Source organism: Episyrphus balteatus, chromosome X, assembly GCF_945859705.1.
Source record: "Episyrphus balteatus chromosome X, idEpiBalt1.1, whole genome shotgun sequence".
NCBI classification, from domain to species: domain Eukaryota; kingdom Metazoa; phylum Arthropoda; class Insecta; order Diptera; family Syrphidae; genus Episyrphus; species Episyrphus balteatus.
The window spans coordinates 5,354,653-5,374,102 of NC_079138.1; the positions used below are offsets into that span (position 1 = coordinate 5,354,653).

The 19,450-nt window shown below is 33.7% G+C and overlaps 2 protein-coding genes across 35 annotated transcripts in view; both read right to left on the reverse strand.

The window, feature by feature from the left end:
* Nucleotides 1–806: 806 nt before the first annotated feature.
* LOC129920658 (AP-1 complex subunit mu-1) lies at nucleotides 807–8,016 on the reverse strand. 2 transcript variants are annotated; one of them, XM_056002099.1, is made up of 6 exons: nucleotides 7,701–8,016; nucleotides 7,525–7,640; nucleotides 6,684–7,454; nucleotides 2,763–2,993; nucleotides 1,025–1,150; nucleotides 807–958 (listed from the first exon to the last, which is right to left on the reverse strand). In XM_056002099.1, exons 2-6 carry the CDS (start codon nucleotides 7,564–7,566, stop codon nucleotides 860–862), a joined length of 1,269 nt encoding a protein of 422 aa, XP_055858074.1. In that variant the 5' UTR covers nucleotides 7,567–7,640; nucleotides 7,701–8,016; the 3' UTR covers nucleotides 807–859. The 2 variants fall into 2 exon arrangements, with proteins under 2 accessions (XP_055858074.1, XP_055858072.1); XM_056002097.1 differs by having other exon boundaries at nucleotides 7,525–7,643.
* Nucleotides 8,017–17,985: 9,969 nt separating this feature from the next.
* LOC129920696 (twitchin) overlaps nucleotides 17,986–19,450 on the reverse strand; it is a 70,286-nt gene continuing 68,821 nt past the window's right edge. For all 33 annotated transcript variants that reach the window (XM_056002193.1, XM_056002225.1, XM_056002211.1 and 30 more), the window contains one exon: nucleotides 17,986–18,663. In XM_056002193.1, coding sequence (XP_055858168.1) covers nucleotides 18,038–18,663 — 626 coding nt within the window. In that variant the 3' untranslated portion in view covers nucleotides 17,986–18,037. The remainder of the gene's footprint in view (nucleotides 18,664–19,450) is intronic.

Consider the following 19,450-nt stretch of genomic DNA (forward strand, 5'->3'; position numbering starts at 1 on the left):
GAATTTCAGCCGATCTGCGTACTAGGCTTTAATCTGTTAACAGTTTTGAATTCTGTAGACTAAAGTCAATTACAACAAAGTAAATGATCACGACTTTTTTTTTGCCGGTGTAATTAGATCATATCGTCATTGAAACTTGGAAAGTGTGTAACTGGAATTCTTTCTGAAAATGTTGTTTGAACGCCATCTGTTAGCTAATCTTTATATCCACCGTTAAACGCCGCTTCTTCATTTTAGTTTTTAACAAACAATGTTTTGTTTTCATGCTCTTTTACAAAATATCTTACTACACGCTTCTCAGGTTTCAGAGACGAAATAAACAAAAAAAAGTCCTCTTCAAATTATTTGTAAGCTCTATTAATGTAAGTGTTTGAGCCAAATAATTGGTGTTTGAAAAAAAAAAAAAAACAAACAAATAATAAAACAAAAACACAAATATTATATATAGAATATGTGCAAGTATAATGTAGTTTTATTAACTTATTTAAATTTTTGTATTTATCAATCAAAAAAAAAAAAAAATGTAAACGAATATATGACAAACAAAAAAGACAAATAAAATATAGTTGACAAATAACAAAACAACAAACGACACTCAAGCCTTAAAAACAATTTAAATAATGGTAATGTTCGAATGTATTCATAATTTTGTTTGTATGTGTATTGTTTAAAATATTTTCAACAAAATTTGATTAAATTAAATTTTATATAAACGGCGATTTTTTTCTACACAATAAAAAAATATACGTTTGTTCAAAAATAATTAACTTTGATTTTTTTTTTTTTGTTTTCCGGTAAATTTTGTATTTTATGTTTTGTTTAACAGTAGACAATGATTAGGAGGGGATAATTTTGTTGCTTAATTGGTTCGCAACTGGTAATCACCGTTTTGGGTAATATAGCGCACCCATGGCAAAGCCTGATATCCACTTTTTTCAATAATTTTCAAATAACGAACCTGTAGTAAAAGTATAAAAACAAAAATATTATTAAACTTATCAATAGCTATTGATTAATATCTTACCTGAATGCCAGATGTAGTAAAGTAAGGGATTTCAAATTTAACTTGAATTGGTGGTTTGCCTTCGGTTTCTTCGCATTCGACACTGGGAAGGCCGAAATGAGCACGCATTAAATATTCCTTTCCTCCCTGCAAATAAAATTTTAAATATTTGAGTTGGAATTTTAACAATTTATTATTAAGAAGAATTACAAGTCAAGTGTCGAGACTCATTATCTTTTCATTTCAACGTTTTTTATATGTCGCTGTGTTAATAGTCGGCCTTATCACGAATTCCATCGTATCGGAAATGTTCTGTGATTCCGCAAAAAACAATCACAAAATTCGATTGTACGATTTGTATGAAATTTTCCATTACGAACGGATTCCGTGATTGTTTTTTTTTTTTCGCGAGTCGTAGCAAATTTCCGATAAAAATAGAATTCCTGATAAGGCCGAATAATACCATCTCATAGTATAGTACTTTAGCTAAGGATTTAGACTCTACATATTTATATCAGTTTGTTTTGAAGAAAAGCGGAATACATTTGTTAAATCAATCATTAATTTACAAGAAATCGCTTAACAAATTACCTTTTTTTTTTCTTTTATTAATTTGTGATAAAAGCTTGCAACAAAATACTTTTTCAAAAGAATAAATTTATATTCAAGTCTTTATTTATGTTCTGTAAAAAGTATAATAATAATTTTTTGAAATCACTAATTTTTCATGGAAAAAGTAAAAAGAAGTTATCTTTTTTAATACGCTTTTATTAGCTTCACTTGTAACTGACAAACTAACTCAGAATAATGTAATAAAATCTTGGAACTTAATTTTGACACACTTCCAATTATCGTATCGAACTGAAAGAAAACAACACAATATTTTGGTGTACCGAAACCTGGGGAGTTGCATCGGGGGTAAAATATAGAGTTTAAAAAACTAATGATACGCTTTTATCACGCACTAAAAACTATAAATAATATAATTGACATATTGGAAATGGTTAGATCAAAAAGCGTAGAGCGCATTTTTATTGCGTGTTCTTTTATAAAGTTTGAAAAAAGCGCTCGACGCTTTTTGATCTAACCATTTCCAATAAAATTATTTTATAGACTAACTTTTTTTTCCTTCCACCATCCTCCTAAAATATATCAAATATCATTTTAAAAGTCCATTTTTTTTATAAGCAAGCGCATCATTAATGCCTTTAAGTTCGGTAAGCTTGAGATGTTAAAAAAAAAAATCTTTAAAATAACAAACCGCCCAAAAGAACGCTAAAAAAGTAGGTTTCTTTTCAAAAATCACATTTCAAAATCTAGAGCCTTAAAAAAAATATGTATCAGACGTCAAATTTTTTTTTTCACTTTTCCAGTGGCATCATTTAAATTGTCAAACAAAAAATTTCAATATTTATAATAACAATTATGTCGAAGGTTTTTAATTTTTCATTTAAGAAAACCGTTCATAACTTTGTTTTAAAATTTGATAGAATTTTGTGTTGCCTGTAACCATTCTTCTATTGAATTATTTTTCGATTAAAAAAATTCAACTATCTACGATCTACCGTTTACTATCTCTTTTTACCCCTATTTACAAGTAAATATCTAAAGGAAAAGAAATACTTTAAAACTGCATTCACAAAAATGATTTTTGTAAAGATTTTTTTTCAAGACAGAAAAATGCTTTTCTTTTTGCCCCGTTTACCGTTCAACCGACTTTGTAGTATATTTGTCATTACAAATAATAATTTATATTTACCGGAAAAGATTTTATTGTCCATGTGATGGCGTTTTGTTCAGGCGCATACTTCACACTGCCAATTGAAGTTTTAAATTTAGGCGAATCAGCATCACCTGGCACTGGAATGACAATTTCAACATTATTTGCCGTCGAACGACGTTTAAATTGCGATTTGGCTTTGATCATATATTCAACACGACTATGAGCATGACGTTCAATAACCGATTCGATCCATATTAATGGCTTAACCTTTTTAAGAAAAGAAAAAGAAAGAAAAATTATAGTTTAAAAAAAATATGAAATACCTAATTGAGAAGTGAATAAACAAAAGGCGCCGTATTTCCTAATAAAACAAAACTTTTAAGCATAAGTCAAAATTTTTAATAGAAAATATTTTACTATAGTTATATTTTTTCAGTGTTAAAAGTAAAAATAAATTAAAAAATTACTTATTTTTATGAATAATCAAGTTTATCAGGAACTGATTTATCTATTAAGTTAATAAAATAAAATTACAATTAGACTTCATTGAAAGAAACAAAAAATTATAATAATAAAATTTGAGTTTGTGATTAATAACAAAATAAGAGGATGGAAATATCTTTCTAATTTGATCATTAACCTTCTGTAGACACACCCTTTTTTTGTGACGTCAAAGGTACACGGGTGCGAATTTGGTTTTTACTTTTTCATGTCGTTATAACTTTTTTCGGTCTCAATATTTGATAGAGAATGAAATATGAAAACTGACACTATTATAAAGAGAATGTTTTGCGATCACTTTTTTGAAAAATGAATAATTTTAACATTTTTGTTGCCAAATTCGCACCCGTATGCCGACAGAGGGTTAACTCATTTTTGGACCTATATCACTTAAAAAAAAAAAAACGGCTCATGTGTAGTTTTGTCTTAAAAAGCTTATTTCATTAAAAAACAATGGATACTACCTTTTGTTTATTCATTCCTGAATTAAATTGAGGGCTAAAAACTGAAGTCAACCAAGTCATAAAAAGTGAAATCGGAGATACAACGAGTTAAAGTAAATACGCTACCATTGAATCTTATGGTGAATATTATTTTTTAAATAAAATAACAATGAATGAATCATTTTAAAAAACCATTTAAGTCCAAGAATTTTTCAGGAACCAATAAAAACTGCGTTATGCTCAAGCAAACGAAGCTCGAAGGACTTTTTTAAGCTTAATTTAGTATTTAAGTTGTAAGAAACCGTCATATTTTATAAGAAACAATAACGAAAAAAGCCCGAAAAACTATTTTGGACTTAAGTTGTTTTAGCAAGAAATATATAATTTAATCAATATAAATGAATTTATTATAATAATGAATTTAGCATAACTATTACTTTCATAATTAAGTAAAACATTTTTCTTTATTTTGAGCATTTGCTTTGGAAAAATAAAAAAAGTCTGTTGGTAACTCACGTTACAAAAATCGGACATGAATTTTAAGAGTCCGACAGTATGAAGTTTTTCTGTGGAATTTAGAATTTTAATTTGTTTTTAATGAAGATACCATTCATAAAAAATTACAAGCTTTTAAAATTATTGACAAAACCAAACATTTTATTCAATATTTCGATGAAAAATTTGAAAATATTTAGGTAACTCATGTTACACTAATTTGGTAACTCATGTTACCTGCGATTTATTGTTTCAAGAATAAAGAATAAATGCATTTTCAGTAAAGTAATTTTAAAATCGGATATTGTGTAACGAATCTTGCTCAAATGTTATTTTATTTTAGCAATCAGAAGGGGATATTGTCATCGTCACTTTTAGAAGTATCGTGTTTTCTGTGGGTTTTTTTTTTTTCTGTCACATTCATGTGAAATTTTTCTGTATTTGGCAAGCTTATGCTTTAAAAATGCTTTTAGATTATTTTACTCCTTAAATTAAATTTCTAGCCATAAGGAAATATAACAAAGAATCTATTTTTGCAACTTGTATAAAGGGTTGCCGTTTGTTTGCTGTATGACTAGACTCGCTATCACAGTTGAAAATATAATAACCATCTAGTTGTATTTCAGCAAGATTATGTTTTTTTGTAAATGTGTCTCAGTTAGTACTAATATATCACAGCCATATTCACTTATTATTGTTTGAAGGCAAGAAAAGTTGTTTAATAGACCCTCAATGTTAGAGAAGTAGCACTTAATATTATCTGCATAATTTGTTCAAAATTCGTGTCCACTTTTTCATAGAGTTACCCCTTTGAGAAACGATATTCAGCTAAAAAAAAAACTATTTAAAAAAAAAGAGACTTAAGTGGTTTTTGCAATGACCGATTCAATTTGAATCGAAACACTTTTGGATCAAACTTATATATGACAGATATTAGTAGAGTAAAGTCGGGTATTGTGGTATACATGTTTGTTTTTGGAACATATTTTTGAAAATAAAGAATCAAACGTATCGAAAATTTGGGAAGTATAGCAGTAGTATATTAGCTTCGTTTTTTTAATGTTTTGCAGTGTTTTTTTTTTTTTTTTTGTTTCTGAAAAAAGTTTTGTATTAAAATGTGCGCTGACCTCGAAAATGCCACATTTGGAAAGTGGAGGGTAGTGTGATACTAGACTGATTCAAAAAAATTTTTTTTTTTTTTGTTCAAAGCATTGTTGAAAATATTTTTGGAAATGACGACAAAAAAATACTGTAAAAGTTTCAGCCCTTAATGTTAACATTTAGTTACGCCGCATCGCAATTTTCTATTTCCCATACGATTTGTATGGGAAAGATTGTGTATTTGTGTTTAGAATTTTGTATCTTTTTAATGGTTCATCAAAAAGGCTTGACAAAATCATTTTCTTTTATAAAATTGTCCGCTCTACAAAAAAGCTCTTATTAATTTTTTTGATTTACCCCCGCGTTTCAAAGTTATTCAACTTTAAAATATAAAAAGTAATTTTTTCTCATTTTGTTCCGATTTTTTGGCGAAATTATTGTTTTTCAAAAAATTTTCGAATATTTGTATTCTATGTTGTGTTTTGGTTTCACAGATCCTTTTATATAACTCACAAACCCCTTAAACTATCATATTAGATTTCTTCAATAAATTCGAATTATTCATTTTTTCAACTAAAAAATAATTTTAATTAATTTTTCGCGTCCTTTTTTTTTTTAATTTCATAAATGCAATCTTGTAGAGCGTTCAATTTTATACAAGAAAATGATTAAATCTAGCCTTTTTGATGAACCATTAAAAAGATAAAAATTTTTTGAATCAGCCTAGTGTGATACACAATTATACACATACGTATGTGGTATACTCTTTTCCAATATAAAATTATATATTTTATGAGTGTCTTCATTTTTGAAATAAACAATAAAGATGTTTTTATTTGTTTTTTATTAAAAATGAAGGAAAAAGCAATATAAGATTAAAAATAACTTGTGTTTTTTTTTTAATTTAAGATAAAATATTAGTTTTATTGTTGGTATATTCCAATTTAGTGTACTCTTCCACATTAGAGCATGGTAAGTATACCACATTAGCGGAAATTGTGATATTGTACAAAAAAATTTTAAAATATATTAAAAGTTAGATTTTAAACAAAATCATACCGAAATCACGTAGACCAATAACAAATTGATCTACTAAAAAAAATTATATTTTTCTGGATATTGCTTGTTTAACGCTTGGAAATGCAATTTGTAATGCCTTCAAAAAAAAACATCACGTAACCGTTTGTAAGTACGCATTTTTCGTTACACAAAAGTTGTCACCTATTGCTTCAAAAGACATGCTTCTGCTATCGTTAGTTTCTTAAAAACAATGTGTACCGCATTACCAGAACTTACTCTAGAGTTAAACTTTGCTCATATTTTACCACTAGATTTGGATTTTTTTCCATATTTTTTTTTTTTTGACTTGGTGCTTTTCAGCCTATGAAACCTTCAAATCTAATAATCCTTAACTTACATGTGTATTTAATCGATAAGACATTAATTCAAATTCACCATCAGGAGGAATAAACGAAATTGTACGATCATTCTCAAACCTTGACAATCGAACACACTGATGGAATTTCACATCTTCCAACTCCACCGACTTGGATTTCCCACGTCCAGTACTTTCAAACAAAACCTTATCATTCAATCCCAGACGCAACTCTGGCATTCCCGACAGATAAACTCTCATTTTAATTGCACCAACAATTTCGCTACGCAACACATTCCCATTTGCATTGGCCAACAAATTAACCGACTCAATTACATCCAAAAACACCTCATTCTTGCGATATTTAATACCCTCCGAACGCCACGAAACAGCATTTGTCACTGCCATCGGTATTCGGGGTTGTATTTCCAATTTGTGGCCTTCTTGTGTTATGTATTCTTGCAAGATCTTACTGTCAGTTGTTTGCGGATAGCCAAAGTCTATTAATTCGTCTAGTAATTCATAAATTACAACGAAATTATCGCGAATACTTTCCTCTTCGAGTTCTTTGAAATACTCGACAAAGACATGGGCAATCTTGTGAAGGAATACGAATATTAGAGCAATGTTTGCATTCTTTCGTGTCGTCGAAACAATGTACAAATTGTTTGTCTTGATGTAGGCGAATGTGCATTCGGCCATTTGGAGGATTGGTGTTATTAAGCCTTCTTCTTCGCGTTCCATTAGCAATGGCATGAATTTGTCAATCACTGACATATCAATATCACCGCGATAATTTCGAGATATTAAAACCTTTTCAAAAAGTTGAATTTGAGTTTTTTTTTTCTTTTCTATTTTTTGTTAAATTATTTATTTTGTTTACCTTTCCTTTAACATCGAGAACGTATATAGCTGACGATGACATTGTGATTTAAATTGTTGTAAATACTTTTGGTTTTCTATCAGGCAGGACTCAGGACAGGAGTTGATTAGTGTTTGCTTCTTTGTAACAAGAAAAAGTCAAAAAATAAAGGAAAGTTGACTATTTTTTTTACCTACCACAAACATTCAAATGTCACGGCACGGCAGCGGCAGGTTGCAAGCAGTGGTATGAAATGATGACGGCAGCAGCAGCAGCAGCAGCACGCAATGACAATTATTTTTTTTTACACTCGTTCAACAAATCCAAATCCAACACGAAAAAATATTGATTTCTAATTTTTCGTAATTCTTTCACTTTTATTTTTTGTAATTTTCTATTAAGTAAAAAGTTATTTTTTTTTTTTTAATTATAATTGAATATTTGTCATTTTTTTAGCTGGTATATAAATTAATTTATATAGTTTTTTTTTTTTCTTGGGCAGGAGGAATAACTTAAAACTTCTTGACAAATAAATTTTTTTTTAATAAAAAAAAAAAAAAAACATCATATGAATGATGAATCTGTTTCGTTTTTTTTTTTCGTTCTTGCTGTCTCATATAATTTTTGCATTGGATTTGGTCGGTTTCATTGAATGTGTTCAGTGAATTAATAAAGTGCGAGTGCGTTCTTTTTATAAGAGAATTTTACCCTTCAAGCAAGAAAACCGGGCTCAGAAAAGACACTCGGACTTCAAAACGCGAAAAACGAGGTTGCACTTACACACTTGCAACTTTTTGTGTATGAACACAAATGCCCCGTTTGTATGGCTATTTGAATCCGAATTGAATCAAGATTAAGGTCTATAGGGGTATTCACGATCTGCTACAACAGGCCTAGTAAAAATGTAAAATTTTATTTTTTACAACAAATCGTGAACGCCCCTTTTCTTATCTATAGTAAATATTGAAGCATGAATGAAATCCATGATGTTTTTTTTTTTTAACAGGGTTGTTCCTCCACTGTTGCTTCTTCTTTTTTTTCCATTTTTTATAATTTAATTCTTTGTTTTGTTCGGGTTAATTAATTTTCACAAATTATTTTACATCAAAAGAAACTAAATTACGGGAAATGAGTACCGACAAGACGACAACCATAATAAACAGAATAAAAAAGACAAACTGTTTATCATGGGCGACGAGACGGTGAGCTGCCATCTGTCAAAAATAATTTTACTCTATTGTATTTTTATTTTGCAATAGGTCTAGGGTATAGCAAAACTGCAAGACTGTTGTAAAATTTTAATCCGTATATTTTGTTGTTGTAGTGTTGTAAAATTTTACACTTTTGCACTTTTGCAATGATACAAGACCAGTTGCATCGGATCGTTTTACTTGCACTATGTTTTTGATTAGATTTTTCTATTTTACTGTAAATATATGTAAAAGAAAAATTGTGTTTTCTCGATTCTATTTCAATTCGATTCCTCGATCTGGTATAGTCATATACCTGGATCGAAATTTCAATTCAGATTCAATTTTATCTTTGAATCGGTCATACAAACGGGGTAAAAGTCGAAGGAGAAATTGTGTTGAAAATACCAACACATATGCAATTGGCTCCGCGGTGATTATAATCTCCATACTAATTTGAGCCGCCGTCGGACCCGTTTCGTAGTCGAAGTCGGACTCAGCTTCGCCTGAGGCGGAGCGGATTCGGACCGAGGTCGGACTCGTTTGCTTGAAGGGTAGCGATTCATTAGGTGTGTTTTTTACTACCACCGGTCTAAGGAATTTACATGTTAAATGCAACAACACTTTAGCCCCTTGGGATTAGCTGTTAAGCCCGGAGAATTCTCTGGGCTTAACTTTTTCAACAGATTTAAATCTGTGCTACCAACTCAACTTGTTCGTAAATTGTTTAGAATTTGTTTAAAAACATCAAAACTGATGTTTGGAAGGACAATTATTATTTTAAATATTTATTTAATAGTTAATTGAACTTTTTTTTTCAAAAACACACAAGAAACCCCAAAAGCGAAAAATATTGTAACGATGAATTACCGAACTACTTTTAAGATAAAAGTCTGAACACACTACCTGCTACAGTAAAGGTAGAAATGTGAACGGACCTTTAGTAATTAAGAAACTACCCTCTGAACGCATCCAAAGAAATTCCCTCGACTGCTGAATATCCCAAAATATCCCACTGGACTGGAAGTATGAAGCGCCCCCTCTTGGAAAGGAAGCTTCGAGAAGCAAAGACGAGAACCTTCGAAGACATTCTCGAATTCCGAATTTCAGGTATAAAAGGGCAGCGTGGACACCGACCGGAGACAGTTTAATCTTGAATGTGAAAGAGTACAGTACAAAGTGAAATAAAGTGTTGGAAATTGTTAGTAGTAAATAAAGTGATTGAAAAGTGTGTTTGTTTGAGCGAATAATAAAAGTAAATTGATTTGAAATAAAGTGTGTTCTTATTTGAACGGAAAGATAAGTGGAAGTTAAAATAAACGAAATAAGTTTTATTGTGAACCCGGAATAAAACATTACATTGGTGTCAGAAGTGGGATAAAACTTATTTATTTGTGCGAATCAGATAATTTCGCGAATAAAATAAAAAGTGCGCGTGTGTTTTAACAATAAACAAAGTGTAAAACATTTTGAAATAAGTAAAAGTGCTCGCGTTTTGAAAAGTTAAAATGGGTAAGACATTGAATCAGTTAAGTTTGACTGAGCTGAAGGCGGAATTAACTAAACGAGGTCTTCCTACTGCTGGATCGAAAAATGACCTCATTATTCGCCTGCAGGATTATTTAACCCAGAAAAACGAAGATTTGGATACATTTCAATTCGAAGTTGAAATGGTAGAAGAACGAGTAAGTACTAGTTCCGATATGTCATCCATGATGGCTGTTCACCTTGCAAAATTTGAAGAACAGAAAGATCAAATGGAACAGCAACGTAAAGAACAAAAGGATGAACAGAAAAATCTTCTTGAACAAATTGAGACACAACGCAATGAACAAAGAGAACAAATGGAACAACAACGAACAGAGCAAAAGAGTGAACAACAGAATCTTCTCGAAAAAATTGAGAAACAACGTACCGAGCAAAAGAGTGAACAACAGAATCTTCTCGAAAAAATGGAGAAACATCTAGAAGAACATCGCGATGAGCAAAAGAATCTTCTAGAAGAACAGAAAAATCTTTTAGAGGGAAAGCTTGGTGATTTCGAGAAGAAGTTCACTGCTCTTGACGAGCGTGTTGAAGAAAACAAAGAAAAGCTGTTGGCAATGCACACAAAGTTCGAAGAGAAATTCCAAGACATTACTAAAGAGTTGGACAAGGTTCGAAAAATTAAGGCCCGAGAAAGTTCTGGTGAGTATTCAAAGAAGAAGGAAATGCATCCACCAACCTTTGATGGACAAAGTTCTTGGTCGATCTACAAGAAACAGTTTGAGGCAGCTGCCACAACAAATGGCTGGGATGACGAAGACAAATGTATAGCGCTGACTCTTGCTCTTAGAGGTCCTGCTGCTGAGTTGTTACAAACTTTACCACCAGAAAAGAATGGTAACTTTAACGCTCTTGTCCAGGTCATTGAAAAACGCTTTGGAGATGGCCATATGCAGGAAGTCTTCCGCGTCCAACTCAATACAAGAGTCCAGAAAAGAGGAGAAACTCTGCAACAACTCCAAGCAGATATTGAAAGGTTAGCTCATCTGGCATATCCGACAGCAGGAGACGACATTATCAATCAGTTTGCGACAGAAGCCTTTGTACGTGCTGTATCTGATATAAATCTTCAGCGAGCAATTCGAACAGCTGGAAAACGTTCCCTTCCTGAAGCATTAGCGTTTGCACTCACTATGGAAGCAGCAGAACAGGCTTCTCAAGGCGTTCATCGGGTAAGAGAAGTTACAGTGGAGGAATGCTCTTGTCAAAAACTCGCATTCCAAAGAAACCAGCGAGACGGAGCTGCTCGATGCTGGAACTGTAACAAGACAGGACATCTCCAGCGGCAGTGCAGATTGCCACCAAGAAGAAGTGCTTGCCAGCACTGTGGAAACAGGAATATTGCCCAACAACAGGTAAGCGATACAACCAACACTCATCCTCAACTTGATTCCCATTCGGGAAACGAGTAAGAACCAACTTCGAGGGGCAGAAGCTGGTTTCTGGTATCGATGGCCCCAGAACCACAATTCAAGTCTCACAAACTAAACGAGACAACAAAAGTCTGACAGTAGAGGCAACCATAAACAATAACCAACACGTGGCTACAATTGACACCGGTGCCACCGCCTCTATTGTACGAAGAGACTTGGTAAAGATGACGTGGCTACATAACATCAACAGCTATCGTCTGAAGACCGCCACAGGAGAAGCAGCAAGAGTGTACGGAGAAGTTCGTCTTGAGATCCGTATAGCAGAACTAAAGTTTTTACATGTGTTTTTGGTGGCAGATATATGTGACGAGTGCATCATTGGAATCGACTTTATGAAGGAGCATGGAATCATTTTGGATATCGGTAATCAAGTCCTGAAATACAGAAATGTAGAGATTCCAATGGTCTATGGCAGCGAAAACTCAACAACAATTAGAACTGTCATCAAAGAAGACATGTGCCTGCCTCCTTCTTCAGAAGTTTTTGTGTGGACGAAGTTAAAGGGGAACTTTGGAAACCATCGATACCTCATGGTCGAACCAGAAGTTGAGCAAAGTTCCGAAAACATCATCATCGGGAAGACTCTTGTGGCACCAAAGAACAACATGGTACCTGTACGGATACTTAACATCAAACCGTACCCAATCAAGCTTAAGAAAGGAGAAGTTGTTGGGCAATGTGAATCTGTGTCCGCAATAACTAAGATCAACGAGATGGACACACAGATGACTATGAACTCTGAGAAACTAAAGACTCAAATTCTCAAATCAGACAACTTGAGTCAACATCAGCTTAATGTTGCTGGAAGGCTTCTTCATGAATATGCTGATATCTTCTCTTCACCCAGCGGGCAATACGGCCGAACACAACTGGTGCAGCATCGAATCGATACAGGAGACGCTAGGCCGATTCGTCAACCAGCAAGACGTCTCCCCTTGGCCAAACAAAGTGAAGTTGAAGAAATGATATCGACAATGAAGAAAGACGGGCTGATCGAAAATTCCAAAAGCCCTTGGGCATCACCGGTAGTTCTCGTCAAAAAGAAGGATGGAAGCACTCGATTTTGTGTCGACTACCGCAGGCTGAATGATGTGACGAAGAAAGACAGCTACCCACTGCCAAGAATCAGCGATACTCTAGATGCAATGGAAGGAGCACAATGGTTTTCGACTTTGGATTTGAAGAGTGGCTACTGGCAGGTAGAAATCCATCCAGAAGATCGAGAAAAGACGGCTTTCTCCACAGGAAATGGTCTGTGGCAGTTCAATGTCATGCCGTTTGGGCTATGTAATGCCCCAGCTACTTTTGAGCGCTTAATGGAGTGCGTTTTAAATGGATTAACCTGGAAATCTTGCCTAGTCTATTTGGATGATGTCATCGTTTACGGGAAAACATTTGATGACCATTGTGAAAACCTAAAGGCTGTATTCCAGAGGCTACGAGAAGCACATCTTAAGTTAAATCCAAAGAAATGTGCACTTTTCAAGACCGAGGTTAAATATTTGGGGCATATCATCTCATCCCAAGGAGTAATGACTGATCCAGAAAAAGTTGACACTGTGAAGAATTGGCCAACCCCTCAGGACAAGCATCAACTTCGGAGTTTCCTCGGTCTGGCAACGTACTATCGACGGTTCGTGAAGGATTTTGCGAGAATCGCCAAAAGCTTGCACCAGCTTACGGAGAAGGGTAAACCCTTTAAATGGTCAGGTGAGTGTGAGAAAAGCTTTCAGGAACTGAAGCTACGGTTATGTGAAGCTCCTGTGTTGGCCTATCCGACTCCAGGCAAACAATTCATCATTGACGCAGATGCAAGTAATGTTGGAGTTGGTGCTGTTTTATCGCAAGTTCATGACGGAGAAGAAAAGGTCGTTGCCTATTTCAGCAAGGTACTCTCGAAACAAGAAAGAAACTATTGCGTGACCAGAAGGGAACTTCTAGCTCTGGTATTGGCAACAAAGCACTTCCATAAGTACATCTATGGACAGAAGTTCCTTCTTCGCACAGATCATGGTGCACTAAATTGGCTTTTGAACTTCAAAAATCCAGAGGGTCAAGTAGCAAGATGGATCGAGATACTCCAGACGTATCAATGTCAGATTCAACATCGAAGAGGAAAGCTACATTCAAATGCAGACGCATTATCTCGGCGCCCGTGCAAGCAAGACTGCAAGCATTGCACACGGCTAGAGGAAAAGGAAGTTGTCGCTGTAAGAAGAACGAGAGCTGATCCCATTTGCGGCTGGAGTAATGAAGAACTCAGGATGGCCCAACAGGAAGATTCGGACATCGAACCCATCCTTGCATGGAAGGAACATGAAGAGAAACCAGAATGGGCCGACATCTCCGACCGAAGCCCCAATCTCAAAGCATATTGGGCACAATGGGACTCACTTCATGTGCAAGAAGGGTTACTCAGGCGTAAGTGGGAATCCGCAGATGGTAAATCTTATGTAATGCAACTAATCGTACCTCAGTCAAAGGTTAATGATGTTCTCCGAGAGATGCACGAGGGAACTTCTGGAGGCCATTTAGGCATCAACAAGACGCTGGAAAAGGTACGCCAGCAATTCTACTGGTTACGTATGAGAGAAGACGTTGAAAAGTGGTGCCGAAAATGTGATACTTGTGCCGCTAGCAAAGGACCAGCTAGAAAAATGCAAAGCAAGATGCATCAGTACAATGTGGGCACACCTTTTGAGAGGATTGCAATAGACGTGGCAGGTCCTTTTCCCGAAACCAACAAAGGAAACCGGTATATCCTCGTAGTGATGGATTACTTCAGCAAGTGGCCTGAGGCATTTGCCATCCCAAACCAGGAAACCAAAACAGTTGTGGATAAGATTGTCTTTCATTGGGTGAGCAGGTTCGGAGTACCCATGGAACTTCATTCCGACCAAGGAAGGAACTTCGAATCTAAGATTTTTCAAGAGGTTTGCTCACTCCTTGGCATCAAGAAGACGCGAACAACACCGCTTCATCCACAATCTGATGGGATGGTTGAGCGATTTAACAGGACACTTAAAGAACACCTGTCAAAAGTAGTCAACGATAATCAACGAGACTGGGATCGACATATTCCATTATTCTTGATGGCTTATAGAAGTGCAACACATAGTTCCACTGGACATACACCATCGGAAGTCCTTTTTGGTTCTACAATACGGCTGCCAAGTGAGATAAAATTCGGATGTGTTCCAAATGAGCCACAGGAAATAGATGAGTATGTTGATAACCTGAAAGAAACACTGGCTGACATTCACCAACGGACAAGGACAAATATAAAAGCGTCTAGTGACAGGATGAAAACAAGATATGACGCGCGAGCGACAGCAACAGGGTTTCAAGAAGGAGAACTTGTGTGGTTTTACAATCCCCACCGACAAAAGGGACTATCACCGAAGCTACAACAAAACTGGGAAGGCCCTTACACAGTAATAACCAGAATCAACGACGTGGTTTACCGTATACAGAGAGGGGTAAGAGGCAAATTAAAGGTAGTTCATTGTGACCGTTTACATCGTTATAATGGTGAAAGTAGCAATGGAGTTGTTCGGGACGAACAATCCTAAGAGGGGGGCAATGTAACGATGAATTACCGAACTACTTTTAAGATAAAAGTCTGAACACACTACCTGCTACAGTAAAGGTAGAAATGTGAACGGACCTTTAGTAATTAAGAAACTACCCTCTGAACGCATCCAAAGAAATTCCCTCGACTGCTGAATATCCCAAAATATCCCACTGGACTGGAAGTATGAAGCGCCCCCTCTTGGAAAGGAAGCTTCGAGAAGCAAAGACGAGAACCTTCGAAGACATTCTCGAATTCCGAATTTCAGGTATAAAAGGGCAGCGTGGACACCGACCGGAGACAGTTTAATCTTGAATGTGAAAGAGTACAGTACAAAGTGAAATAAAGTGTTGGAAATTGTTAGTAGTAAATAAAGTGATTGAAAAGTGTGTTTGTTTGAGCGAATAATAAAAGTAAATTGATTTGAAATAAAGTGTGTTCTTATTTGAACGGAAAGATAAGTGGAAGTTAAAATAAACGAAATAAGTTTTATTGTGAACCCGGAATAAAACATTACAATATGACAACTTTATATTTTTTTGTTTCAGCTGATTTCGGAACATTTAGTATGCAGTGCTGCCAATTTTTCTCGCTAAGCCCCGAGGCGTTTTTTTTAACCAGTTAAGCCCGGTGGTAATAAAAAACACACCTATTATTGGTAAGGCCCATATTGTCCCTTCAAGCCTGGTACGCTGCTCGCGCTAAGTTTTAGCTCCCATACAAATTATCGAAAAATTTTATCTGAGCTAAAATGGATCCCATACAAGTTATCGATAACTTGTATGGGAATTTTATCTCAGCTAAATTTTAGCGCGAGCAGCGTACCAGGCTTCAAGCAAGAAAAGACACTCCGACCGAGAAAAACGGGGTTGCACTCACACACTTGCAACTTTTTGTGTATGAACACAAAGTTGAAGGAGAAATCGTGGTGAAAGAACCAATACATATAAAATCGGCTCCGCGGTGATTATAATTTCCATACTAATTTGAGCCGCCTTCGGACCCATTTCGTAGTCAAAGTTGGACTCAGCTCCGCCTGAGGCAAAGCGGATTCGGGCCGAGGTCGGACTCGTTTACTTGAAGGGGTGTTAGAGAGAAATGTCTCTTGTGGAAGCGGCCTGTTACAAACGTGAAAACTCACGTTTAAGCCTTAACTACAATGACCTAAAAAGTGAAAAAGTGGGAAATTTACAAAAGTAACATTTTTTAATTTCTTTCTAGCGCTATTTGTTTTTGGAAAAAACTACAAAAATTGTTTTTTTAAACCAAAAAATAAGCTTTCTGCATCATTATTTTTAATTTTGTGGTCGGAAAAACTGTCACAAAATGAGTTTGAAAATTTTCACTTTTTGACTTTTTGCAAAAAGTGGCCGTTGTAGTTATACCTTTAAGGCTTAACTACATACACCACTTTTTGAAAAAGTACAAAAGTGAAAATATTTTTTTTCTGGCTAGCGCAATTGTTTTGTGGAAAAGAGTATACAAATTGTTTATTAGACAAAAAAATAAGCTTTCTTTATCATTTGTTTTAATTTTTCATCCCGAAAAACTATAGAAAAATGTGTTTGAAAATTTTCACTTTTGTACTTTTTCACTTTTTGAGCCAATGTTGTTAAGGCTTAAAGGCTTAACTACATACACCACTTTTTGAAAAAGTACAAAAGTGAAAATATTTTTCTTCTGGCTACCGCAATTTTTTTGTTTTTTAAACCAAAAAATAAGCTTTCTGCATCATTTGTTTTAATTTTCCAGCCCGAAAAACTATATAAAAATCAGTTTGAAAATTTTCACTTTTGTACTTTTTCACTTTTTAAGCCAATGTAGTTAAGCCTTAACCCTTCTTATAAAAAAAAATGTTTTTTATGTTTTCTCCAGCCCAGAATTGACACAAGCTGGAAGTTCTCCATCCAGTGTCATCTGTCATGTAGTCTATCAACCGCTGAACGCGCCATGTAGCAGAAGTAGCAGTAAATTTTAAATAAACAAACAAAATAAAAATATGAATTTAAAAATTCTAAACAACATTTTTTTTTTGGAAAATACTGCCAAGAATTTTTTATTTATTTAATATTTTTTTTTTTTTTTTAAAGCAACAAAAAAAAAAAGAAAAACAAGATCTGAACATATAAATTTTTCGTTTCATAATTTAAATTGATACAATAAAAATATATTAAAATGAAAACAATAAAATCCAGGCATATCCATCAACTTATCGAACTGAAAAAATAAATGTTTTCAAAAACAATTCAAATGAGATTTGTTGTAAAGTAATGTTCTTCTTAAACGACATCGAACCGCGATGGTCGGCATTTTTCATTGAAACTTAACTAAATTTTTTATTTAATTCTTAGAGCTATATAAGTGCCATCATCATCATACAGAAGAAATGAAAAAAGAGGAAAAAGTAAATAACATAAATTATATTATTCGTATATTGTTAAATAAATTATATTTGAATACGATTTCGAAGAGAAAAAAGTCGCAAACACTGTTTTAAAAATGTAAAAGTTCTAGTTTACTTTTTTTAGTGTAAAACTTTTTTTTTTAAATTAGCAAACAAATTGAGAGAGAGAGAGAGAGATTTTTTTTATAACTAAATTCCCGATGAGCATTTTCAGAAACTTACAAAATTATTTAACTTATAAGAAAAATTAAATAAAATAAATAAATAAATAGTAATAATAAATATTTGAATATTGAGCTTAAATTAATTCCTTTTTGTCGAGAAATAGAGAAACAGGCATTATTTTTTTTTTTTCGTAGTAGGTAGTAGTTAGGAGTTTTTTTTTTCAATTTCAGTTATTAAATACATTAACTGAGAATGAAGCAAAGGTTTCACCCTTCTTGCCGATTGCCTTGGCTTGATATTGTCCAACATCGGTAGCTGTACATTTAACAATTTCCAAAGAGTACTTATTTCCATCTTTGATAAACTTAAATCTGGAACTTGCTTCGTCAATTTGTTTGCCATCCTTAAACCAAGTCAATTGAAGTGGAGTTTCTTGTGTCTCACACTCGAACGTACACGATTCGGTTTCTTGAACTGTCACCGAAGATGGGAATTTAGTGAAAGTTGGTTGTTTTGGTTCCTCTCCTGGTACTAATACATTTATTGTACATGTACTGAAACTCTCGCCAGCATCGTTAAATGCTTCGCAGGTGTATGTGCCAGCATCTTCAGGGAAAATTTCAGCAATTTGTAGTTTGTAAATATTTGCTTCGTTTGTGTATTGGAAGTCCTTTGAGGGTTTGATTTCTTTGTTGTTGTGTAGCCAAACAACGTCGAAATGTTCGGCGCCAATGATGCGACAAGCGAGTGTTACTGCTTCACCATCTTTGACAAATCGTGATTCAAGGTGACTGGCAATTTTGGGTGGTTTATCACCGCTAGCTGTACGTTTAGCTGAATTCTTTTCCATTGCTATTTAAAAGAAAAAAAAAAAACAAGATTCATAAAATTAAAATTAAATCTAAAAATAAATCGGCTATTCCATTTTTTACTTTGAGAATATTTTGATGCTTTTAATCCAGTTTATCTCGTTGTTGTTTATTTAAATACATTAAATACTAACGTTAAAAAAAAATTACTTAAAACTAAATTTCAATATAACAAAATTTTAACTACTCAGAGCAAAAAATTTACATTTAAAGCTTACAGATTTAAAGTTATAATTTGTAGAACCAATGAGAATAAAGAATTTATTAAAATTTTTAATTAACTGATTGAGACGACTATAATGGATTTTAATTACATAAGGATCACGAAAATCCCGGGAAAACCTTTTCACAAAGCCAAGTATTTTATTAGCTTTCTTTATAATATAATTAAAGTGGTCAATAAATGTTAATTTTGATTTTTGAGTCTAATACGATTACGAGATCAGAAAAACTAGATTCACGATGTAAACGCGTCGAGTTTAAATTACGTTTGCGTGTAAAACTCATTGTCTTACACTTGTCTATATTTAAAATCAAACAATTGTTGCACCATTCCCAAAATGTATTTAGATCATATTGTAGTTGTTCACAATCCGTAATTGAATTAATTTTTCTAAGTATTTTAACATCATCAGAATAGATTAATGTCATTGAATGTTTTAATACAGATGGAAGACCATTTATAAATAAAATGAACAGCAAAGGGCCAAGGTGACTCCCTTGGGGAACACCAGAATTAACTTTAAATTGACAAGAACGGTTTCTTCTAA